Here is a 27,495-nt window from a genome sequence, read left to right on the forward strand (position 1 = left end):
TTAAGAAATGCTAAGTGAAGTAATGAAACAGTGAAGGAGCGTAAGGGTTTAACGTATACGAAGAAGCGCAAGCGGCAACGAGCCTTAGCCGTTGATCTTGCCACGTGTACGCTGATTAAAAAAGTATGGTGAGACGTCACTTCGGTGCACTATTCACACCCTGTCACCCCAGTGCCACGTAGGTCGCCACAGACAATCACTTAGCATCTTCACTAAAACAAGTTACAGCTCGAGCCTGAAAGGCTTGTGTACAGTCCAGACCTTAGACATCAGCTAAAGAAGAGGTCGACATCAGACGTCGACATCGGACCTCGATAGTCCGAAAGTAATAATAGGCCACGCAAGTTGGGCCCCACAAACAGTATAAGTTAACATGAGTTAACACCCAGATACCAAAAAGACTTAAATCACAAGAGGATCATGCAGGGGTGTGTATAGTACATTCGGGTACGACACAAGCAAGTGTTCCCTGGAGGCGCTAAGGCCCGTAAGGGTTAGGGTTTCCACGGAAAGACTACATGCATGACACGTGAATAATTAGGCATCCATAGAACAGATGTCGCTGCAACGCTGATACATGAGTTGGTACCCTAGCGGCCATACTGTTAGAAAGATTGCACTCCAAAATAGGCAAGTCTTGTATCGCGGTTGCGTTAAGCTTGTGCAATGCGTCACAAGATGCCTCACCAGTGAACCCTAATTCCACTTAAGGAAAGATCGTTGAGGGATAGGGAGTTGACCTAATTACAGCCTATATAAAGGGTGGTAAGAATCCTAGAAAAGGTACGCCGTTTCTAAGACTGAAACTGCTTTACATACTTATTGTTTCTTAGCCCAGTACTGACTTGATCGTCGGAGTGCAATCAACAGGTAGGGCCCCCTCTGTTTCAACGGAGCCACTCTCAGCTACCCAAGGAGAGAGTGGAAACCACCAGGAGATAGGAGGAGTCACCATCTACCCAATGACGGCTGAGTCAACCGGCGAGAACATTAATGTTATTGCTAATTTTCATTGTTTGCATATAGGTTTTCAATTTTGTTCACTAGAATCACTATTGGATTCGTTGGGAGACGACTTGGGGTCATCTGACCACTTTTATACTATCACCTCTCTAGCATTAGACAAGTTTACGCTAGAATCATCATAATTTGACAGCAAAACGACAACTATCAAATGGCAATTCTAGAATTTTAGAAATTTATTGGATTCAAAACATGTTCAAAATCATTAGCTGCATGAAGCAATTCACTCCAAAAAAAAATGGATGTTTTTATAGTCCTTATTTTTGGTGTATATGTAAACTTATGACAAGAAAACTTTTGAAGTTACTTGGTAGAACTAAATTGTGTTTGGATTATTAAAAGAAAAAAAGGTTGAGACATAGCTCACTATGGAAATCGAAACTAGTATATCATAACTACTTGGTAGAAAACAAAAATGTAAATCTAAGTTTAATGTACACATATTAAGAAATATTTAATGGAAGCAAAACATTAAGTATCAGTTAGCATGACTTATTTATCAAGTGAAATTATTGCTAATATAACTATTGCACTTTGACTAGTTTATGAATGTATTTTGCTATGCCATATGAAATACATATTACAATTACAACCAATAAACACATAATATATACACACACTACTTTCAGATTTTGAGAAAAGAAACAAAATGCATAACCTACACTGTATAATACGTTGACAAAAAAATTAAAGACTTCATGCATACAACTTCTGAAGATCATCTTTGAACTTGGCTTTCAACTGTTCTCTCTTTATCTTGAGAGCATTAGTAACTAATCCAGATTCTGGTGTCCATGGATCCGGAAGCAACTTGATCTTTGCAGGAATTTCAGACTTCACCAGCTTTGTAGCTTTTGCAACCTGACATGAATAAAGGTGTAGCAAACAAACCATTAATCTTGTAACATACCATGCTTATTAACTTATAATTATAAATAAAACTATATTGTTTGGAAGATCGAAATATAATTTCTACATGTCAAGCTTCACTTCAACTGGAAATAATGTCAAGTTAAAACAATGATAGGTGTTAAAGTGTTAGCAATGTAGGAGAATAAATCAAAGTAAATGTAGAATGAATTGTAATTGGATAAAGAAGAGATAAAATGAAGAACAAAAGTTGTGTATATTTTATTAATTCATTGCTGTTAAAAAAAAATCATAAAAAAATCATAAGAGAATGCTCCACAATCACAAAATGAACTCAAAAAAAATGAATCCCAAAAATTGCTTAGATAGACACATAAGGTCATACTCCTCATTGGGTAGAAAGTAATCATACTTGTTCTATAAAAGAATAATCATTACAAAAGTTAGCTTTCACTTAATAGGTAGAGCATTGGTGAAAGAAAAATTAAAAGCAAAAGAGCAAGCCATGCGTCTGAAGACGCAATCTATTTTCATTAAATGAACAACAGATGATGAAGAAGTATATGCATCATCTAATGAGGAAAAACTCATCAGGCAGAATGTTCCATAGAGGAAACCTTCATCATGAACAAATATTCTCAAATTCTAGCACTCTTTCCTAAAAGGCTTCTTCAGTACTCCAAGTTCTGATCTTAGCAATTTGAACTTGCCTTTTGGGAGTGTCTGTGTCATAATATCAGGTAGTTGATCTTTAGAACTACCTTGGTCTCATCAAACTTATATAATCCATCTCCCTTGGTCTCATCATCTTCTAGGCACTGCTTTTCATTTGCCACTAATGGAGAAGCAACAAATTTACAATTCTTCATGTGAAACTTCTTTAAGATCTCCTTGGCATGCTTCTTTTGGTAGATGAAGATTACATGATTGTGGTATTTCCATCCCAAGAAAATAGTTTATTAGACAAGGTTTGTCAATTCAAATTCCTGTTCCATGTTTGTTTTAAATTGGCTTATATTTTCAAACTCACTCCTAACAACCAACAGATCATCAACGTAGAGGCAAATATTACCTGATCATAATCTCGTTTGACGTAGCCTTGTTCCAGAAGGTATTCATAAAATTTTTTTGTACCATATTCTTGGGGGACTGTTTTAGACCGTAGAGAGCTTTATGAAGATTGTAAACTTTTTCCTCATTGGTCATAATCGTTCAACTATATTTTTCCTACTAAAAAAGGCTGAACCTAAAAAAAGGAAAATTTCCCAATTCGTCCTTGCAGCTAAGGTTATCGACAACCTTAGTATTAAAATAATTTTTTTGCATAATTAGGAGATAAGTACATGATTAATGCATATTTTTTTTCTATTTATTAGGACATATTTGATATCTTTTGGTGATTTAATTTTATTTGTATAGCTTTAATTACCTATTATTTATTTATTTAATTAGGTTGTAAATAGTCTATAAATTTAGACTGTAACCACATTTGTAAATACATTCATCAATATATTCAATCTTCTTCTTTCAACTTGGTATTAGAGCTCCTGATTTTGGAAGACTTTGCTTCTACATTTCTTTTAGGCATCCTTCATTGTTGCAACCTGTTTTTTGCTTTTGCATTTTTTTCCGGGAAGTTGAAACCTTTTTTCCATTGACCATCCTTGCACCATTGACCGTCGCCCACCGTTGTTGATCGTTGCCAAATATTTAAAGGAGAACACTACAAATACATCACTTGCTTTACAAGCACACGGGGATGAATGGAAGAAAACATGATGTTCCATTTTGATTGATGGTTGGACTGATAAGAAAGGAAGGAGAATAATAAACTTCTTGGGGAATAGCCGAAAGGGAACCGAGTATCTAAAGTCCATAAATGCACCTGTTATATCTAAAACAGGTAAGAAAGTTTCTAAAATGATGGATAACATTAGAGGTGGGAGAAGAAAATGTCATTCAAGTTACGACCGATAATGCAGAAAACTACAAAGTTATTGGTCAAATGTTGATGACAATGAGGAAAAGGCTATTTTGGACACCATGTGTTGCACATTGTATTAACTTAATTTTGAGGGCTTATGAGAAGAAGATCCCAATCAATGTTGTAAAAATCGGGATCTAAATCGTAAGATCGTACGATCTTGTGATTTTTTAGAAGAAAACATGCAGGATTGCATGGTGGATCATAAACTGAACGAATCGAAGCGATCCAGCGAGTCAGTGGCCGGATCAGAGGATTGTTGAGTCTCTCTGATCCGTGACTCAGTCCATTAAAAAAAAAACTAAAAACGAGGCCCATGAGGCCAAAAAGTGTTGCACAAAAATACTCATCAGAAACCCTAAAAAATCCCTAATATCAAACTCGCAACTTCACAACTTGCGCCTCTCCGCTGCTTGCCCCTCTTGCTGCATCACTGCTCCTTCTTTTGTTGTCCTAGCTCCTCCCGTTGTAATCACAACTCCCCACAATCTCCCCTCTCTTTTATTTCATATGTTGTTGTTTGTGTTTGCGGATGGAAAGGTTGAGATTTTATATTTGTTGTTGCACACTATTGTTTATCAATTTCTAGATAATTTTTTTATTGCATTTGGTGATAATTATAATGGCAAGTGGAAGAACTGATCCTGCATGGATGGGAAAGCAAGGAACCTAAAATGTAAATGTTGTGAGAAAGTATTGACAGGAGGGATTTACATATTAAAGCACCATTTAGCAGGGACTTCAAAGGATGTGAGAGCATGTATATTAGTGCCGGAAGAGGTTAAAAAATTAATGTTGGATACAATTGCTACTCTTCAGCAAAAATTGTTAAAGAAATCAATGTCTAGAGAAGACAATAGTGTGAGTAATTCAGAAAATGCTAGAAAAGGACCAAGTGAAGAAGAGATAGGGGACTCATCAAATATTTTCAAGAGAGGGGGAACTCAAACTACTATTAATTCCATTTTCATGAAGAATGACATACAAGATGCATGTTAAGAAATTGCTCTGTTTTTCTACAATAATGTTATTCCTTTTAATGTAGCAAACAATGAAAAATTTAAGAGGATGCTTGAATTAGTTACAGAACATGGTGTTAGATTTAAGCCACCATAATATCAAGAAATAAGAGTGAAATATTTGAAGTAACAGGTTGAGAAGTCAAATCTGATTCTGGAAGAACATAAACTGTTTTGGAAAAACACTAAATGAACAATAATGACATATGGATGGATCGATAGGAAAAGGAGGATTATACTTAATTTTCTGGTAAATTGTCCAACAGGAACTATCTTTTTGAAGTCTATTGATGCATATGACATATGCAAGACAACTGAAAAAATCTTCAAAATGGTGGATGATATTGTTGAAAAGGTTGGGGAAGAAAATGTCATCCAAGTTGTAATAGATAATGCAACAAATTATAAGGAAGCTCGGGAATTGTTAATGCAAAAGAGGAAAAAGTTGTATTGGACCCTTGTCAGCCCATTGGTAAGAAAATTACAACCTACATTTACTCAATAATTGATCTTATCTCCTTGTTACACAAATATAGTAAAGGAAAATATTTTATAAGACCAACAATATTCATTTTTCCACCTCTTATCTGACTTTAGGATACTTGAATAAGAATAAAGGATCACTTATTAGGATATTCACATCCTCGGAGTGACAATCCAATCAATTTGTAAAAAGTAAAGATGGAGGGTTGGTGGAAAATTTGATATTGGACAAGGAATTTTGGAAAAACATTTCAAATTACTTGAGGGGTGTTCTTCCCCTTATTAAAGTGTTGTGCATGGTTGATTCAAACGAGAAACCAACCATGAGATTTATTTATGAAGAGATGGATATTGCAAAAGAGAAGATACAAAGTCTCTTTAATGGAGTTAGTAAAAGGTAATTTTCCTTTCACTTATATTTACTTCTAAATAGAAATATAGACTTGTTTTGGAGATTAATTTATTTATTTTTATCTTATTTAGCTACACTCCCCTTTGGGAAGATGGGACAACCAATTGCATATGTCATTGCATGTTACAAGCTATTATCTTAATACCATGTTACATTATCAACCTAAGTTTAAAGTTGATTATGAGGTGAAACGTGGAACGTATGACTTTTTGGAGAGGTTGGTGGGAGACATTATTGATGTTCAAATTGAGAGTTTCAAGAGCAAGTTTGGATTTTTTGGTAGTTAAATAGTTGTGGTGATGAACATCCAGAACTACAAAGATTAGCAATTAGAGTATTGAGTTTGACTTGTAGTTCATTTGGTTGTGAGCGTAACTAGAGTGTTTTTGAAAGGGTGAGAATTTAGATTATTGAAATTGATTTTATAATTATTTTTTAGATGATAATATGATGTGTTATCTAATTTTATAATTATTTAGGTCCACACTAAGAAAAGAAATTGTTTACACCAAATGACCAAGAATGATGTGGTGTTTGTGATGACTAATTCAAGATTGATGAAGAAGAAAGATGTTAGAAAAACAAAAGACTATAATATTGATGATTTTATTTCTGATGATGAATGGACTTTGGAGGAAAATGAAACATTAGATGGTTTAGATGAAGACATATTAGTTGAAGTTGGATAAGATGATGTTAGTAAAGGTGGTGGTGTTAATGCATCCATGTATGATTTGGAGGTTCCTCCAATTACTGATAATGATAAAGGACATGGTGGAGCTGATATTAATGAAAATGAAGATCATTTGGAGGAGGAAGATGATTATCATATGATTAATATGAATGATTTTCTTGGATAATATATTTGTACAAAACATTTATGAATTTATTGGTTATTTATTTTATGCATGACCATTCTATAAATTATGAATCTATTTTTAATTATGTTATGTATAGTAATAACTCGAGCAGTAACTCTTCTGAGTTGAGTTATGATCCTCGAGTTACGAGTTGAATATCCCAACTTGTTTAAATGGTGCATTGCCTCTAATTGATGTACTTCGATTGGTTGATTTAAATCAAAAGCCAACCATGGGGTTCATTAATGAAGCACTGGACCAAGCTAAGGAGAAGATACAAAAAGCTTTCAATGTTGTCAAAAAAAGGTATTTTAGTTAGCTAAATGTTTATTATTTTTTTGTTAAGATGGTGATTTTGAAATTGAAAACAAAAAACTAGCTTAATGTAATATATTTTGGTTAGTTATTTGCCTTTGTGGAACATCATTGATGAAAGGTGAGACAAGCAACTTCATAGGCCTTTGCATGCTACAAGCTATTTTCTTAACCCTCAAATGCATTATCGTCCCAGATTTAAACCAGATTTGGAAGTGAAACAGGGTCTAATGGAATGTATAACTAGGATAGTGGAGGATGAGGATGAAAAACTCTTATTGATGTTCAAAATGATGATTCCGAAAAATGAGCAAAATATTTTGGTTGTCCCTTGGCTACTAGGTCGAATAATTTAAGACTCCAACAGATTGGTAGCATTCTTATGGTGATGAGTACCTTAACTCCAAAAATTTGTCATTCATGTATTGAGCTTGACATGTAGCTCCTCAAGATGTGAGTGTAATTGGATCCTTTGAGATGGTAAGTCAATGTTAAAATATATCTCTAAAATAAGTCCACTACATGATTATCATATTTTTCTTTGCATTTGTTTTGTTTAGGCCCACACAAAGAGAAGAAATAGCAATGAATGATGTTGTTTTTGTTATGGCTAATTCAAAATTAGCTAAGAAGAAGAAAACAAGAAAACCAACTCAAAATAATATTGATCTGAGTGGACTGTGGAAGATGAGCATAAGCATAATGAAACATTGGATTTGGATGAAAACTTGGTTCTAGTGAAAGTTAAGGAGGATGAAACTTTGCATAGTCATGATTTACACATGACTTATTTGAATGGTGGAGGAGATGGAAATGATGGAGTTGAAGGTCTCTATGCAGATTATGAATTTAATTTACAAGAAAATTTGGTTTAAATATATTACTATTTTATTATTGTTTGGTAACTAGAAAGGGGTTACTCTTATGTAACTTGGATGTGGTGTTTACACCTGATTATGTACTCATTTATATATATATATATATATATATATATATATATATATATATATATATTTTTTATGAGGTTCAATTATGAATTTTGAGTGAAATATAATGATAGTGTATGTGTATACATTTTCATAAAATCTGTAGGATCTTACGATCCGTGTTACGATCTCCCGATTTTCGATTCATATTTCTCTTTCCGATCTTGAGTGAGATCTCAATTTTGACTACCATGCTCTTAGTTGCATCATGCAGACAAAACTTAACTTTCCCAAAACCAGTTATCTTACATGATCTCTTACCAAACCCTTTTTCAAGTTCTATAAATTTTTGGAACCACAGACCGTTAGGTGTCATGTGAAACGAACATCCGGAGTCCAAGATCCATTTGCAATCATCAGTACTACTCAACACCATGAGAACATCTGATGATCCATAACCTCTTCCACTAGAGCTACCTCACCAAATGTAAATAGTCCATCAGACGGTCTACCAGACCTAGAAAGTTTATTAGGGTTCTAACCTTATTTTGCCTCTAAGGACAATACCTCCTTGTGCAACCTTCCTTCTTTCAGTGATACCATTTGTAGACGTTTACTACATTTTTATCACGAGTCTTGGACTTTGACCTCCATCTAACTCCTCCTTCGTTATCTCTGGTAGACGATCTCCCCCTTGGTACAATGTCATCCCTAATATTGGACGTCTTAAAGTAAAATTTCTCGTTCAATTCTTTTGAGTTTAGAGCTACCTAAACTTCCGAGAGAGAGAGTCTCTTCCATACAACAAGGTCCCCTTGAAATGATAATGCGTCTTAAGTAGGGAACACAACAATAACAACACTTGATCCCCATCATCAATATGAAAATCAATATTCTCAAAATCAAGAATCAATTTATCAAATTTGTCTAGTTGTTCGTTGACTGTCTTTTTACTACTAATTTTATATGAGTACAACGCTTGCTTCAAGACTTCCGGTATGATTTTTATTTTATTTTTTGCAGTATGAGCGAGATGAAACTTTTACCCTTGTTTTCATGGTCTTCAAGCTTGTTATCTTTCCCGTCACTAAAAGTTTTTTCCATTAATAGGCTTGCCTTTGTCTATGATATTGAACCAAGTGGTGTTCAAGCTTTGAAGAATCCAAACCCTTTGAAGGATGTTGATGCCTTGGTTGTGCTTGATGTTGCTATGCTGGTTTAGTCTAGTTCTGGGGTAGTTTGAGTGTTGTAATCCACCCCTTGATCGAATCTAAAGCATAGGCATTCTCAATCTTTGTGAAAGTAAAATGTTTTCAAACTAAGTTAAAACAACCGATTGTTTTGTCGAAACAACCGATTGTTTATACTTAGATGTTTTGAGAAAAGATTGAAAACTGTTTTTCAAATGGTTGAACTGTTAAAACCAAAACAACCGATTGATTCAAGGAAACAACCGATTGATTCAAGGAAACAACCGATTGTTTATTTTGGGACCATAACAGAAAAACTGTTTTATCTTTGACTGAGCTTTAAATGATTTAACTGCTTACGCTCCAGTCATTAAATGCTTTGACCAATCTTTTAATGCAATTTAAGAGTTTGTTAAGATTTGATAACAAACTACATCTTTGAATATATTCAGAAAAACAGATATGAGAAACAATCTTTTACAAGTTTTTGCTAAGAGTTTTTGAGTTTTTCAAAGAGCTGAGATTGCTGAAAGTTTGTGATTGATCAAAGTTTGTGGAATAGGATTCTGCTTGTATTAATTTCAGATTATCTTCTGTAACAAGTGTAATCCTTGTACTCTGTGAAACAAGTTTTTGTTTCTGTGTTTGCTGAGATTGGTTGTGTGTTCTTGAGGGGATCAAGATCAGCAATCTTAATGTTGGTGTGTTGGCCAAGAAGAGTGTGTGCCTTGAGGTGTTCAAGGTCACTTTCTTGGTTGTGGTGTAAGTGATCAAGTTGTGATTGCTTAGTGGATTTACTCAGGGTTTCAGGGTTTCTGAGAAGACTGGATGTAGCTCTGGATTTGGAGTGAACCAGTATAAACATTTGTGTGCAATCTCTCTATCCCTAACTCTTTAAATTCAGTTTTGATATTAGTTAACTGGTATAAACAACCGATTGTTTCGGTAAAACAACTGATTGTTTTTACTAGTGTTGTGACTTTTTCTTTATGTTTTGAAAAACTGATTTCTTAATCAAGGTTTTCTTCAAGTAATTTCATTCAAAGCTTAAAAGTTTGCAAAAACTCTCTTTAAACAATTCACCACCCCCCCCTCTAGTTTAAAGCCATATTTTCTAACAATTGGCATCAAGAGCTTGGTTCTTGAAAGTTCTTCAAGTTTATCCAAAAATCTTTTTTCCATGGCTGGAAAACTATCTTTTGAGGAAGGTGCTTCAATCTACAAACCACCTTTATTCTGTGGATTGAATTACAAATTTTGGGAAGCAAGAATGAAAATCTTTATCGAATCTATTGATCAAGGAATTTGGGATTCAATTGAGAATGGTCCTTACATTCCAAAGTTTAAAAAGAATGGTTCTTTCATTGCAAAACCTTGGTCTCAATGGACCACTGATGAATGTAAGATGGCCAAGCTTGATTGTACTGCTCAAAACATAATAGCTTCTGCACTAGATACTATGAGTTTTTCAGGATATCAAAATGCAAAACTGCTAAGGATATGTGGGACACACTCAAGGCTACTCATGGACACAATGAACCAAAGGAGGCAATGACAAAGAGTCAAGCAAGAAGGAAAAGAAGGCAAAATAAGAAAAGCCTCAACCTTTGCTTCATGGCCAGAAGGGAGGATGACTCAAGTAGTGTAAGTTCATCAAACTCCTCAAACTCTGAAAATTATGGTCAATTGCTTCAAGCCTTTCAAGAAACACATGAAGAAGCCAACCGATTGACTCTCTTAAACAATCGGTTAAAAGAAAAGAACAGCTGGCTTGAAAACAGAGTAAAGACACTGGAAGAGGAATTAGAAAATTCAAAAACAGATTTTGAAAATATGGAAATCATTTACAAAAACTCCTCATGCAAGTGTGATACTCTAGTTTGTGAAAATTGCAAAAATCTTGAAACGAAGGTCCACTATCTTGTTAAAACAGTGGATAAGTTTTCTAAAGGCCAATCCAACTTTGAGAGTGTTCTAGCATCTCAAAACTGTGTTTTTGGAAAAGCTGGATTGGGTTTTAATCCACAAAACAAACAAGATAGATTTTCAAAATCATTTTCGAAAATGCCAGAAAAACAATCGATTAGACCATAGAAACAACCGATTGTTACATGTTTCTATTGCATGAAAAGAGGCCATTCTGTGAGGTTCTGTAAAATCAGAAAATATGTTGTTCCTAAAGGTCTTATGAAGTGGATTCCTAAAGGTAATAAAGCTTTAATTGATGAGTATAAACCAAATGGACCCACATTCATAAGGGGACCAAATCTTTGTACTTGAAAATTTTTTTTGTAGGAAATCTTGGAGGAGAGCAAGCAACTATGGTACTTGGATAGTGGATGCTCCAAGCACATGACAGGGGAAAAATCAAAGTTCATGAGTATCTCCTTTAAGCAAGAGGGTCATGTCACCTATGGAGACAACAACAAAGGAAGGATTCTTGGGAAAGGATCCATAGGAGACAAAGACATCTTGGTAATCCATGATGTGCTTTATGTAGAAGGCCTAAGGCATAATCTGTTGAGCATTATCCAACTATGTGACAAGGGATATCAAGTGATGTTCAAGTCAAACACATGTGAAATCTGTCTACCCAACACCAAAGAGGTAATGTTGGTAGGTAAGAGAGTTAATCATGTGTATCTTCTAGATATCTCTTCACCATGTTCAATTGGATGTCTTCTATCCAAGCAAGATGAATCTTGGCTTTGGCATAGAAGAATTGCTCATATTCACATGAATCACTTGAACAAGCTAATTTCAAAGGATCTTGTGATTGGACTGCCAAAACTCAAGTTTGAGAGGGATCACATTTGTGCAGCATGCCAAAAAGGGAAACAAGTGAAAATTTCTTTCAAAATTAAAAATGTTGTTTCATCTTTGAAACCTCTTGAACTTCTTCACATGGATCTCTTTGGACCCTCAAGAACTATGAGTTCTTAGTGGAAATTATTATGCTCTTGTTATTGTTGATGACTATTCTAGGTACACTTGGACTCTTTTCCTGGAATCAAAGAGCGATGCCTTTTCTGCATTCAAAAAGCTAGCAAGAAGGTTGCAAAATACAAAGAATAGCAACATAGGTTCTATTAGAAGTGATCATGGAGGAGAATTTTAGAATGAGAAGTTCAGCAAATTCTGTTAGAAGTTGGGAATTCTGCACAACTTCTCTGCTCCAAGAACACCACAGCAGAATGGAGTGGTAGAGAGGAAGAACAAGTCTCTTGAAGAGCTAGCAAGGACAATGCTTAGTGAATCATCACTCCCTAAATACTTTTGGGCAGATGCAGTGAGCACCTCATGTTATGTGATGAATAGGGTGCTTATAACACTACAAGAAAAAAAGGTTTTAATAGAGGTTATTTAGTGGAGGTTAATATAACCTTAGGAATTGATTTAATTAATGGAGGTTTTTTCTAAAACCTCAACAAAATAACGGAGGTTTTTTAACCTTAGCTAAATTCCAAAGGTTTATTCTAAAACCTCAGTAAAATAACAGAGGTTTTTTTAACCTTTATTAATTTCCAAAGGTTTATTTTAAAATCTCCGCAAAATAACGAAGGTTTTTTTAACCTTCGTTAATTTTCAAAGGTTTATTTTAAAACCTCCACAAAATAACAAAGGTTTTTTTAACCTTTGTTAATTTACAAAGGTTTATTTTAAAACCTCCATAAAATAACAAAGATTTTTTTAACCTTCGTTAATTTCCAAAGGTTTATTTTAAAACCTTCGTTAAATTCTAAATATTTATTCTAAAATCTCATCAAAATAATAGAGTTTTTTAATTTTTTTTAAGTGTCAAAAATTTATTGTAAAACATCAATAAAATATATTTTCTCAATTCTTAATAAATAGATATAATTAAATTTTTTAGTGAGTTTAGCCTAAACTGGTATACATATTTAAATATGCTTTGAACTTAGGTCTTAGATGTTGATTCATTAATTGAAGTTAGAAGGCACTTCATTAATTGAAATTATTATTCAATTCTTAAAGATTGTTTTTATGAATTTCAATAAGTAAAAATAAGTTGTGTGTGAAGTGACATTAACTTATCACATATATACATCATCATAATTTATTTTTTGGTTACATTTGCAGTATCAAATTTTGAAGAATCATACTGGAAACTATTCATTATAATAATATTAATAATGATATTAATAATAATATTTATAATAATATTTATAATAATATTAATAATAATATTAATAATAATATTAATAATAATATTTATAATAATATTATTAATAATATTTATAATAATATTAATAATAATATTTATATTAATATTAATAATAATATTTATAATAATATTAATAATAATATTTATAATAATATTAATAATAATATTTATAATAATATTAATAATATTTATAATAATATTAATAATAATATTTATAATAATATTTATAATAATATTAATAATAATATTTATACTAATATTAATAATAATATTAATAATAATATTTATAATAATATTTATAATAATATTAATAATAATAATAGTAATAATATGAATAATATTAATAAATATTAATAATATGAATATAATATTAATTATAATAATAATATTAATAATAATGTTAATATAATATTAATATAATATTAATATTATAATAATATTATATTAATATTAATATTATATTAATATTATATTAATATTATATTAATATTATATTAATATTATATTAATATTATATTAATATTATATTAATATTATATTAATATTATATTAATATTATATTAATATTATATTAATATTATATTAATATTATATTAATATTATATTAATATTATATTAATATTATATTAATATTATATTAATATTATATTAATATTATATTAATATTATATTAATATTATATTAATATTATATTAATATTATATTAATATTATATTAATATTATATTAATATTATATTAATATTATATTAATATTATATTAATATTATATTAATATTATATTAATATTATATTATATTAATATTATATTATATTAATATTATATTATATTAATATTATATTAATATTATATTAATATTATATTAATATTATATTAATATTATATTATATTAATATTATATTAATATAATATTAATATGTTAATAATAATAAGTAAAATAAAAATGATAATATGACCAAAGAACTTCTCTGGTCCAGTGGTTAACTCTTCCTTGGTTATTGGAAGGACTTGGGTTCAAATCTTGGTTGATGTGCTTTCTTTGCAATATTAATTGTGGGTACTTGGGTATTTATTTTACGGAGGTTTTTGAAACCTATGGTATTTAACGGAGGTTTTTGAAACCTATGGTATTTAACGGAGGTTTTTGAAAGCCTTTTCCTGGGGTTTAAAAAAACCCTGGGAAACACGTTCCCCAGGGATGGTTTAGCGAGGGAAACCGCAACCCAGGTAAACCACTTAATGAAAATTTTAACCTTTGGTAATGTAAAAATAAACCCTCGTTAAAACCATTTTTTCTTGTAGTGTAAGGCCTATTTTGAAGAAAACTCCATTTGAACTCTTCAATGGAAGGAAGCCTAACATCAGTCATCTCAAAGTCTTTGGCTGCAGTTGTTTCGTTCTCAACAATGGAAAGGAAAACTTGGGAAAGTTTGATGAGAAAGCGGACCTTGGTATCTTCATAGGGTATTCTCTCACAAGTCATGCATATAGAGTCTACAACAAGAGGTTGATGACTGTAGAAGAATCAGTTCACGTTGTCTTTGATGAGGTAGATCGGAGAATCAATCAAATCCCAAAGACCAGTGCTGAAGAAGATGAACAGAGCATCAGTTTGGAGAAGCTGGAAATCTATGCAGAAAAACAACCGTTTGATTCGCAGAAACAACCGGTTGATTCGCAGAAACAACCGATTGATTCGCAGAAACAACCGATTGAAATTCTGCAACAGAGTGAGCTGCCCAAGGAGTGGAGGATTCCTAGAGATCTGTCAGTGGATAACATCATAGGGCAGATAAAGGAAGGTGTCTCCACACGTAGCTCCATCTCAAACTTCTGCAGGCACACAGCTTTTGTCTCTCAAATTGAACCAAAGTCAATTGAGGAAGCTCTCAAGGATGAGAAGTGGGTTGAAGCTATGCATGAAGAGTTGAATCAGTTTGCAAGAAATGAGGTATGGTTTCTTGTCCCTAAAACTAATTAAATGAATATTATTGGTTCGAAATGGGTTTTCAGGAACAAGCTAGATGAGGATGGTGTGATCATAAGGAACAAAGCAAGGCTAGTTGTCAAAGGCTACAATCAAGAAGAGGGCATAGATTATGGTGAAACCTTTGCTCATGTTGCTAGATTGGAGGCTGTAAGGCTGCTGTTGGCTTTTGCGTGTATGAGTGGTTTCAAACTCTTCCAAATGGATGTCAAGAGTGCCTTCTTGAATGGCTACATCAATGAGGAAGTCTATGTAGATCAACCACCGGGCTTTGAAGATCATAAGTATCCCAACCATGTCTTCAAGTTGAAGAAAGCCTTGTATGGACTGAAGCAAGCTCCAAGACAGTGGTATGAGAGGCTTAGCAACTTCCTGCTATCTCATGGATATGAAAGAGGAATGGTAGACAAGACTCTCTTCATCAAGAAGTCAAATGCAGAAATAATTCTTGTGCAAATCTATGTTGATGATATCATCTTTGGTGCTACACAAGACATCTTGTGTGAAGAATTTGTGGCTGCAATGAAAGGTGAGTTTGAAATGTCTATGATGGAAGAACTGTCTTTCTTTCTTGGATTGCAGGTTAAGCAAACAAAGGATGGGATCTTCTTAAGTCAATCAAAGTATTGCAAGGAGATTCTCAAGAAATTTGAAATGGAGAGTTGCAAAGAAGCAAGCACTCCAATGCCATCAAGTTGTTACATGGATGCGGATGCTGCTGGAAAGGGTGTAGATTAAACAAAATACAGAGGATTGATTGGATCTTTGCTTTATCTAACAGCTAGTAGGCCGGACATCATGTTTGTGGTGTGTCTATGTGCAAGATATCAAGCAAATCCTAAAGAGTCACACTTCAAAGCTGCAAAAAGAATTCTGAAATATCTCAAAGGAACATCATTTGTTGGATTATGGTATCCTTCTCACTCTCCAATTCATTTAATTGGTTATTCAGATTCTGACTTTGCAGGTTGCAAGCTAGATAGAAAGAGCACAAGTGGCACTTGCCACCTTCTTGACTCAAGCCTAATCTCATGGCATAGCAAGAAGCAAGCATGTGTTGCTCTCTCTACTGTTGAGGCTGAATACATTGTTGCTGGAAGCTGTTGTGCACAGATTCTGTGGCTCAAACAACAACTTGCAGACTTTGGATTACAAATCGGCAAGGTTCCTTTGATGTGTGATAACACAAGTGCCATCAATCTTACCAAAAATCAGATTCAACACTCAATAACCAAACATATTGAGATAAGGCATCATTTCATCAGGGATCATGTAAACAATGGGAATTATGAAGTGAAGTTTGTGGAGACCAAACTGCAGTTAGCTGACATCTTCACAAAATCTTTACCAAAAGAGAGGTTTTTCTTCTTAAGAAATGAGTTAGGTATCCTTGATCTTAATAATCTCTCCTAAATCTGTTTTTGATACATGCTAAAGTCTATTTGTGAAGACATAGGGGGAGAATTAATTGGTTCTTGTATATCTTTATCTGATACTGTATAATCTGTTAAAATCTCTGATATAAAAGTGTTTTTTGTTGCTGCTAATAAAAACAACCGATTTTTTCGTGTCAACAACCGATTGTTTATCATGTTTTATGCTTTGAATATGTAAAAATCTAACATGCTGCTGTAAGAAGCATTGGATAGTTTAAATGTTATGTTTGCAGGTACTGCTTCAGATTCAATCAGATCAAACACAAGCACCAGGGATTTGTCTTCATCAAATAGGGGGAGATTGTTGAACCAAGTGGTGTTCAAGCTTTGAAGAATCCAAACCCTTTGAAGGATGTTGAAGCCTTGGTTGTGCTTCTTGTTGTTGTGTTGGTTTAGTCTAGTTCTGGGGTAGTTTGAGTGTTGTAATCCACCCCTTGATTGAATCTAAAGCATAGGCAATCTCAATCTTTGTGAAAGTAAAATGTTTTCAAACTAAGTTAAAACAACCGATTGTTTTGTCGAAACAACCGATTGTTTATACTTAGATGTTTTGAGAAAAGATTGAAAACTGTTTTTCAAATGGTTGAACTGTTAAAACCAAAACAACCGATTGTTTGTTTTGGGACCATAACAGAAAAACTGTTTTATCTTTGACTGAGCTTTAAATGATTTAACTGTTTACGCTCCAGTCATTAAATGCTTTGACCAATCTTTTAATGCAATTTAAGAGTTTGTTAAGATTTGATAACAAACTACATCTTTGAATATATTCAGAAAAACAGATTTGAGAAACAATCTTTTACAAGTTTTTGCTAAGAGTTTTTTAGTTTTTCAAAGAGCTGAGATTGCTGAGAGTTTGTGATTGATCAAAGTTTGTGGAATAGGATTCTGCTTGTATTGATTTCATATTATCTTCTGTAACAAGTGTAATCCTTGTACTCTGTGAAACAAGCTTTTGTTTCTGTGTTTGCTGAGATTGGCTGTGTGTTCTTGAGGGGATCAAGATCAACAATCTTAGTGTTGGTGTGTTGGCCAAGAAGAGTGTGTGCCTTGAGGTGTTCAAGGTCACTTTCTTGGTTGTGATGTAAGTGATCAAGTTGTGACTGCTTAGTGGATTTCCTCAGGATTTCTGAGAAGACTGGATGTAGCTCTGGATTTGGAGTGAACTAGTATAAACATCTGTGTGCAATCTCTCTATCCCTAACTCTTTAAATTCAGTTTTGATATTAGTTAACTAGTATAAACAACCGATTGTTTCGGTAAAACAACCGATTGTTTTTACAAGTGTTGTGACTTTTGCTTTATGTTTTGAAAAACTGATTTCTTAATCAAGGTTTTCTTGAAGTAATTTCATTCAAAGCTTAAAAGTTTGCAAAAACCCTCTTTAAACAATTCACCCCCCCCCAGTTTAAAGCCATATTTTCTAACATATGCTACTAGAGTACCTTATGTATATACTTTCCTCCATTTTGAGAGATTGTCTATTTTCAGTGTTTTGCGGAGTATTCACTACCTCAGCCATTGTTATCTTGGAAAAATCCTAGCTATTTTAGAGAGGAGATTTTTTACTCAAACCTTAGGAAGGCAAACTAAGATTTTTTTTCATTACATGTTGATCACGTAGTTGTTCACCAAACAAAACCTTATACGTGTGACCAACAGTATGTAAATTAACTTCTTAACAAAAAATTTATCCTTCGTTCTAACATCTTCAAACTCTCTTTTCAAATTTAGAATCTATATATCTCACCAACTTTGAGCTCTCAATTAAGTCTTGATCTTTGCAACCCATAGATGAAAGTTCTCACATAAAAAGGGAAGGTAAAGATAATTGTTGGAGATCTCACATCAATTAGAGATATAATCAAATTAGTGGGTGCAAACCTCACTTTACAAATCAATTTTGTAAAAGGATTAAAGTCCATTTTTTAATATGGTATCAAAGTCTATATTAGCAAGTTTGATAAGCCTATTGTGCCACCTATTATTGTGTCACTATTGGATTACTCATAAATATCTAGTTTAACACTCAAAATGTTCAGTCTTCGGAGTGAGAGGTTGTATTAGAGATCCCACATTAATTAGAGATATAGTCAAATTATAGTATATAAGTGGATGCAAACCTCACTTTACAAGCTGGTTTTGTAAGTTTGAGTTAGGTTTAAAGTCCAGATTTTAAGAGTAAAATGTTGGAGACCATTTTTGTTTTGCAGTTTTTTTGTGTGTGATATTTATTAGGCTTCATATATTATTAGAAGATAATAATCTACAGCCACAAAATGAACTCACATAAAAAATGAACCCTTAGAGTTGATTATATAGGCAAATAAGGCCGAACTACTCATCATACTTTTTCATAAAAAGACAATCATTGCAAAAATTAGCTTCTCCTCTCAAGAGATAGCTTATTGGTGAAAGAAAAACAGAGAACAAAGAGTAAACTGTTTTTTCAGGACGTTGTCAGATGCTACCTATTTTCATTAAATGAGCAACAAATGATGAAGAAGTGGATGCATTGCATGATGAGGAAGAAGCCATCAAATAAAAAGCCCGACATGTGAAAGTTTCATCAGAATGAATAAATATTATCAAATTTGAACAATAGGTAAACTGAAAGAACAAAAACCCCAAGGGGAATTCCCTAACATAAATGTGAGGAAATATAGATATTATAGATTAGTTGAGGATTTCATATCTTTTGTTTTTAGGTGGAGGCTCATGAATAATATGATAAAATCGGTGGAAATGTATAATATGATAAAATCACCAATTTTCATTCTGGTAATTGAAAATCTATGAGTTATATCTTGGTTATGTGCTAGCAAGCAAGGAAGGAAGTGTGCAGAAATTAGCTAACCTTAGAAAGAGATTGTAGGACCTGGGTGACAGTTTCATGTTTGTTACACATATCAGGAAAATCTTTGTACTCAATACCAGCTTGTTGGGCCCACCTCTCCAGGGACTCATAAGAAGCAACAACTAGAGCCACACAGTAATTGTAAAAGGGGTCTGCATAAACCATTATATTATCCACATAATCACATGATGATAGTGCTGCCTCAACCTGTAATTAAGAAAAAAAAAGGAAAGAACAATTAATGTACAACAAGTTGAAAATTTGACTAAAAGTTCTGAAGGCCTAACCTTTCCAAGAGAGACATATTCTCCATGCTGAAGTTTGACAATATCCTTCTTCCTATCTATGATCTCAAGACACCCATCAGAATGGAATTGTCCAATATCGCCAGTATAAAACCAACGCATACCATTCTCATCAACCTGTACCAAGTTAAAAAAATATCAGCAAAGGTAGATTTTGGAGCATTTGAATGAAAATTAAAAAGGAAAGATTAATAGGCATATAATATCACTGAATGTTAGAAAATTACTACCTTGAACACTTCATCAGTTTTTTCTTGATTCTTAAAATAACCAGCAGTCACACTGAACCCCCCAACTACAATCTCTCCCCGTGGCATTGGTTGGTCTGATGTCAGATACCCTCCCTCTTCCCATGAAACAAGCTATACAACCACATTAAAGAAGTCAAGCTCCTCCCATTTAAGGTTCATAAGTGGTACTAACTGCAACTTATATTGTGCACTGAGTTTAATTATGCACAAACATGAGATTGTAATTTGTAATACTTCATGAGTGCTACATAAATGAATGCAATTTTTGTGATTATGTAGGGTTTAGAAGAACACCACATTGATTTTTCATTGGAATATATGAATTACCTTAATGTAGGAACAAGGAAGAGGTGGACCAACACGCCCCACCTTGTGGTCATACCATTCTGAGAATGCAGCCCCTGCAAATGTTTCTGTCAGGCCATATGCTTGCCCAATAGTAGCCCTGTTGACAAGAAAATATATAAAGACAGAATGTTGTCAGAATTCAATCGAGAATAGGAGAAGAAAATGACTGAGAAAAGTATGATTTTATTAACTGATTTTTAATCTGTTACATTACATCACAGAACTTATATCTATGCTTAGGTAAATAATATTCCTAAGAGTTGAGTCTTGAACCAAGATCAATAATGCCCTGCAATCTATATAGCCTGTCTTATCAGTTAGATAAGGCTTTTGCTATTGTTGTTGTATCTTACACAGTTACACTTACTATCAGATTGAAAATCACATTGAAATCAAACTATGCAAAGCAGATAACTTCTTCCAACACCTAGATCCATGAAAAGTTAGTTCTAATAGTATGCAGTATAAAGATGGGACAGGAATCCTTACCCCATGCAGATATTGATAAAGTGTTGTGATTCTTTAGATAAAGGGGCTCCCCCACAAAGCATATAACGGAGTTGTCCTCCAAGTGCTGCACGGATTTTCTTAAAGACAATGGTTTCCCACACCAACTTCTCCAATCCCCAAGCTCCAAGCCAGCTTCCTCTTACAGCACTCAGTCGGCGCTGGTATGCAAAATGAAAAAGATTCTTCACAAGCCCCCCTTTATCCTCAACCTAAGTAAATTATACAAAAGTGAAAGGAAGAGAATAACTATTTAGTTGCCTATATATTGAAATTATTATATTTTCCATATAGATGTATATAAAAAGTGTATCAATAATATATATGATAAAAATAAGATATTAGTTTGATGTAATTGTTGATAGATAGACATAACATATGGAGTAACAAATTATATGGAACATATTTTTTCAATCTAATTGTATATAGACGCTAGGCATGCGTTGAATGAATATATAAAAGTATCCTTTCCACAATATTTGACACGTATAAAGCAATTAACAGCAAGGGAAAGTGACAGAAAAAATGCAAGTTTTTACAATTTGTAAAAAACTATTCATCCAACTAATCCCCCTCTAACTAAATTGTCTCCCTTTAATTCTTTCAAGAAAGAACCCTCTCATATCATCCTAAACATTATTGAACTAAAAGAGTCAATGTTTAGGAGAAACAATTAGAAAAGAGTTCACTATAAATTAATGTATCGAGAACTTTGCTTCTATAGCATAATATGATCCATGTAGCAGGCCTTATCAAGTGGGATAAAGTTGTGCGTTGTTCCCTCTACCTTGTTCAGATCTCTCACAAAAAAAAACCACAATTGTTCTAAAATTATATCAAAACTAAAATGAAATGAGATACTGTGAAACCTAATAAATAGATTCGTTAATCTAGCCGCTATCTCTCGTGGGTTTGTTTGTAAAATTTCATTTGGTGTTGCTAAACCATGTATTCAAATGGTTGGATACCAAAATCAAAACTCAGCCTACAATGAATGCTGTGCTCTTCCTCTTTGCTGATGTATGCTGCTAAACAAGAGTAGCCACGGCATCTGACCATAAACCATCCATGAGCTAAGATTGAGTTAAGTAGTTAACGAATTGGTGAAGTACTATACTATTTTTAGAGTTAGGAAGCAAGCATGCCATTTTCTTTCGAATTTACTTTATACATAAAATGTTAGTTTGATAGTTTGATTCACACCTTTTTTACAACTCCATCTCGAATACGATCGATAATAACAGGTACAGCTGCCAAAAGGGTGGGCTTTAACACATTGGCATCTCCCCTGGTTCCTTTCTTGATTTTACTGGATGAGTCAGTCAAAGTCAGAATAGAGCTGTAACCGATGGCACAACCTGCAGTTAGCATAACAGACTGGCCAACCACAGTAAGTTAGAGTCTTCTTAAGAGATAATATCATCAACTACTTTTACAGTTAGATAGAAGAACACTAAGAGGAAATTACCTCTGCTGCCATTTCAAAAACATGAGCAAGGGGCAAGTATGCCATGTACACATCCTTGCTACCTAAATTTGGAATCACTGTCATAACAGCTGTTGTTGTGGCTACCATGTTCCCATGAGTAATCATAACACCCTGTCAAATCAGAGGAAACCAGGGAACTGAGAATTATTCCAGACAGGAAAATTTTCATTGCATTTATTCAATATCTTAGTATGGTCACCCAAAGTCATTGTTGACAATAAAGTCATACCAACACAAAAGTGCTCATGTTTCTGAACAAAGCACTTTGCAAACATGCATCAATCAAGAATGTGAATAAGAGTTTGTACACACAGAAAGGGACACCTGTTATGTTACAATAGTTGAAGAAGAAACAAACCTTTGGCAGACCTGTACTTCCACTTGTGTACATGATAACCGCAATAGCATTTTTGGAAGGCAAGTTTGATTCAACAGGATTTTCTTTACCAAGTTTCTCAACTTCACTGAAAGATGCAACTGTGCAGTTGCTCAAACTTCCTGAGAAACCATCTTCATCACTGCTATCATCTTCAAAGTAAATTACATTTTTGATAGAGACTAGTCTTGATCTTATTGCGTCCAACTTCCTCAACAACTTGGACTCGCATATCAGAGTAGACACTTCAGTCTGTTCACATCCCAAAGCATAAAGTGAGAAAATGTCTACCACTTTCAGTTTCTATAATCATTCACCATTTTGGATTTCCCTCCTCATCAAATCCAACTATTTTCATCTCGTTATACAGTCTCTAAAATAACTTCTTACCTCGTTTAGCGAATGGACCAAGGCATCTTCACCAAGTGTAGCATAAATAGTAACAACTGTTAGATTCTGCCTGAAGCAACCCTGAAGTTTAGCAAGATTTTCATCACAATGTGTGAATGCACAAGAGTTAAAGCAAATGGAAATGGAATGCTTGAATGAAATGAAGGAAATTTACCTGAAGGGCAATGAGCCACTCAGCCCTTGTGTCAGAGAAAATGGCAACACGGCTATCAACACTGTGCCCTAACTTGATAATTCCAGATGCAAAATTGCACACACAAGCAAACACCTCTTTATAAGTTTTCCATTCATAGTCTCCCAAGTGAACCTTCTCAAACCTTCTGCCATCACTGGATGAAACAAACTCCTTTTGCAGTAATTTTCTTGTTCCAAGAAATGGATTGTGGTTGTATTTTTCACAGGATTGCTCAAACAGATGAGCCATGGTTGGGGCTCCTTCCCAAGGAACTTCAACCAACTCCTTTTTTCGAGCATTACGCACTGCATAACCTTCCTCACCACCAACTTCTACAGCAGCACCTCCATGGTCGTTCCTCACAACCATGCCACTCATACTGTTCAGGCATTTTAACCAAGAGGAACTACTATTTTGATCAACCATTTCCCTTTGTTTGGCAAGATATTCCTCAGTTTATTCAGATGGAGAAATGGAGCACAACACAATCTTGATTTCCTGATTCAAATGGTGCAAGAAAGCATGCAACACAACTTTTGTTCAATGATATCACAATTAGACAACAAAATACACGATCAGTTGAATAATGTAATCAAAATGAAACACAAGAATCTCAATTGATCAAGCAATTGAATGTGATTATCCTATGAGTTTCAACTACAAACAAAAGGGACTGAATTCTTATTTTTAATAATACTTTTTTTTCACAATTGAATTCTTATTTTTAATAATATTTTTTTTTGGGATTAGAACATAATTGTTGTTATTTGAGACGTTGGATTGCAACACGAAAACTTTATATAAAAAAATGATTTCAATTGAAAATCGGAAAGTGTTCCCTTGCCAACTGCCATAATCAATACTTGTATGAATGTTCTTGAGACCAAGTAAACCATTGACCTGGACATATTCAAAGCAAGACTTGAGGTGGGAAACAAAAAATACTTGCATCAAAACCCTGCAAGAAAAGAAAAACTCAAGAAATAAACTAGTCAATCATACAGAAAAATCAACTATTCAATTCAACCATTCAAATTCCAGAAAGTCAACTTTTCAATCATACAAAACTTCAGACAAATGAACTATTCAACATTCAAAATTCCAGAAAATCAACTATTCAATCACACAAAATTCAGAGAAATGAACTACTCCACCATATAATACCAATAAAGTATACTGTATTAGCCAAATTTGGAATCAAAATTCATTATGTTGGAAGAATTGGTTAGTTGCATCCAGCAGAACTCATGGTGTCTTTTAATCCTACTTGTAACCTATGAAGTTCGGACATACCTCTTAAATGGTGTGTTCACACGAACATCGATACTAGTAGGACACTTGTAAGATATGTATCCGTCCTATTCAAAAAAATATTTGTTTGATTTCTGAAAATTTTAGTATGGTTCTATCACAATTTTAGAAAAAGAGAATGAATTAATTTTCTAAAAACTCAAATTTATTGTATAAAATTTTAATATGATTATAAAAATAAGGAATAAATCTTTTTGAATCAGTCATGAGAAGCAAACTGAAACATACTAGTGCACATAAATCTTTATTGTTAATTTTATAATTCATAATTATATAAATTATATAATATATAGATCGTGTCCCCGTAGTCTACATGTTAGGAGATTATACGATTATACATATTTGTATGTTCGTATTCGTATCGTATTAGTGTTTCTGTTCGTATCTATGCTACATAGATAAAACCAACTTTTAGTTTTACTTTCACAAGTAATAAAAACTTTACTTAACTTAAAAATTACAATAAATTATTTTTTTTCAACTTTAATTGAGTTCAACTCAGAGTAAATTCCTACGTGGAATTTAAACACACATTTAAGGAAAACGTTTTTATTTTAAAAAATAATGTTGAGTTATTTAGGCATTAGTAATTAAACGTATTTATCTCTTTATTTGTTTTTCTGGTGCCCGAGGAAAGAAAAAAAATATAAATTCGTGTTTGGTTTCTTATCTTATAGAATGTCATTTACTTTTAATTTAAAAAAGTAAGTAAAAAAGTAAAGGAAAATACTTTTATGCAAAGTGAACAAACGTTCAAGGTTTAGAAAATTGAAGATTTCAGTGACAGTGACTCTTGTTTGTTTAAGAAGAAATTAGAGAAGAAAATTGGGTAGAATTTTTGTATTTCTATTGTCTATTTGATTGTGATTTTTTTTAATTATAAGAAAAAAAATCCCCAAATTAGTATGAAATTGGTGAAGATATTTCTTTTCTTTTATTTTCAATTTATGGAATTAAATCATTTTAAACATAAAAAATTAAAAATAATAATAATTAAACAAATAATAAAATAAAATATTTAATAATTGGAGTTAAGCATGCCATATTATCATTGTAAAATTTATATGATATTAATCAATTAAATTATTAATTATATAATTTTAAGATAATTATTCTAAAAACAAAAAATACTTTTATATATCTTTTATATTTTTGTTTTTCTTTAGTATCATCTTTCAATTTCTTTTTTTTTTATTTCATTCTCTTATATTTGACATCTACTTCATTATATTCAGTGGTAAATCTTGACAAAAAAATTTGGGGTTAATCTCACCACTTGTAAGCTTTATTGTTGATTATATTGAATCGATTTGTTTGTACTTATTTTTAAAGGTAAGTACTTTTTTAAAAATAAGTAGACTTTTTTTACAATATTTTCCTAATCTACTGATTTAAAAAAAATTACTTATTTTGATAACCAAATTCTATTTATTTCTTAAATAAGTAATTATTTAAAAAATGAGTATTTTATGTTTAAACAAATTCATTTGTAAGAGTATAGTTCACACTAGTATCATAATTGTGATATTTCAAATATCACTTTAGCAAATTTTAGTGAAAGAAGTTAATTTGGATATACTTAAATAGATTAAATTGGATAAGACTCGCATAAAGCATGTTTTGAATCAAAACTTTATAGTATGACTTTCCATATAATTCTATAACTCCGTTAAATTAAATGAGTGAATTAATAGAAGCAGTTATGTACATCTACCTAATCAACAAACAAAATTGAAACAATTTTTTTCATTATAATTTTAAAACCCGATTAATAATTAATTTCTTAATGGTACAGTTCTTATATCTCCTCTCTTTCATTCAATTTATATAGAAAAGAAACAAGAAAAAATTATTGATAAACTTCTTCATCTACAACTTTCTCTTATTTATTAACATCATGTTTACATGTAAAAGTGTTTAACCCTAATAAAAAATACAAATAACACAAATAAAATAGTTAAATATATATTTTTTAACATATAAAAAAAAGGTTAGATAAAATTAAACATACATAAACATTACATATGTCAACACATTTTTAATCATAATTCACCCAAATAACTTATTCTTAACACTAGATGTATATTATCATAAAATATTCGTGTACCAAATAGTCTAGACATACATGAACTAGAGCTTACTAAGGAAGACTTTCAAAATTCACTCTCTATTAGAAAGAAATCTACCATTAGCAAGTAAGGTGGCAATGGCGACATCTAACTCATAAATAAGGTGTGCAGTATTATAAAATCCTAAGGGACAAGGTAGAAGACCCTGCTACATAGACCACCTACCCGAAAGAAAATATTAATGAATGAATTAAGTGTGTACGTACAAATGCATATGACACAAATACTATTCACTATTTATCTAAAATGACCAAGCATAACTTAAATTTTCACACGGTCAAGACTTTATTCGACTTCTTACAACACATAAGTAATGTGCAACCAAATCTATCTCTAAATATAAATTTGTAACATTTACTGACATAAGTTTATGTAATACATAAACTAATGAAACAATAATAGAAATGAGTATGTGATAAGTGTCTAATTTCAGTAATATTTCATATTAAAATATAGGCACTTATGAGGATTTATTGCTAATTTACATATAAAATAATCCCTAATTTATGAATTTATACATTTTTACATTTTTTATGATCTTTATTTGAATAAGAGTATTTTATTCCCAAATTTGGTGTTAATTGCAGATTTCTAAGGAAAATTGGAGATTTGGATTAAAGATGAATGATTTGAGCTAAAAAGATAA

General features: G+C 32.4%; 1 protein-coding gene across 1 annotated transcript; it reads right to left on the bottom strand.

Moving 5' to 3' along the window:
* Window positions 1-1,562: 1,562 nt before the first annotated feature.
* LOC137830955 (long chain acyl-CoA synthetase 8) lies at window positions 1,563-24,178 on the bottom strand. The gene is made up of 11 exons (XM_068638387.2): window positions 23,389-24,178; window positions 23,214-23,294; window positions 22,806-23,075; window positions 22,427-22,558; window positions 22,162-22,335; window positions 20,941-21,170; window positions 20,431-20,548; window positions 20,083-20,214; window positions 19,835-19,969; window positions 19,548-19,754; window positions 1,563-1,884 (listed from the first exon to the last, which is right to left on the bottom strand). The coding sequence occupies exons 1-11, from the start codon at window positions 23,833-23,835 to the stop codon at window positions 1,720-1,722; spliced, it is 2,091 nt and encodes a 696-aa protein (XP_068494488.2). The 5' UTR covers window positions 23,836-24,178; the 3' UTR covers window positions 1,563-1,719.
* Between the last annotated feature and the right edge of the window lie 3,317 nt (window positions 24,179-27,495).

The sequence above is a fragment of the Phaseolus vulgaris genome, chromosome 6 (genome assembly GCF_051622355.1).
Source record: "Phaseolus vulgaris cultivar YP4 chromosome 6, ASM5162235v1, whole genome shotgun sequence".
Classification (NCBI taxonomy): Eukaryota; Viridiplantae; Streptophyta; class Magnoliopsida; order Fabales; family Fabaceae; genus Phaseolus; species Phaseolus vulgaris.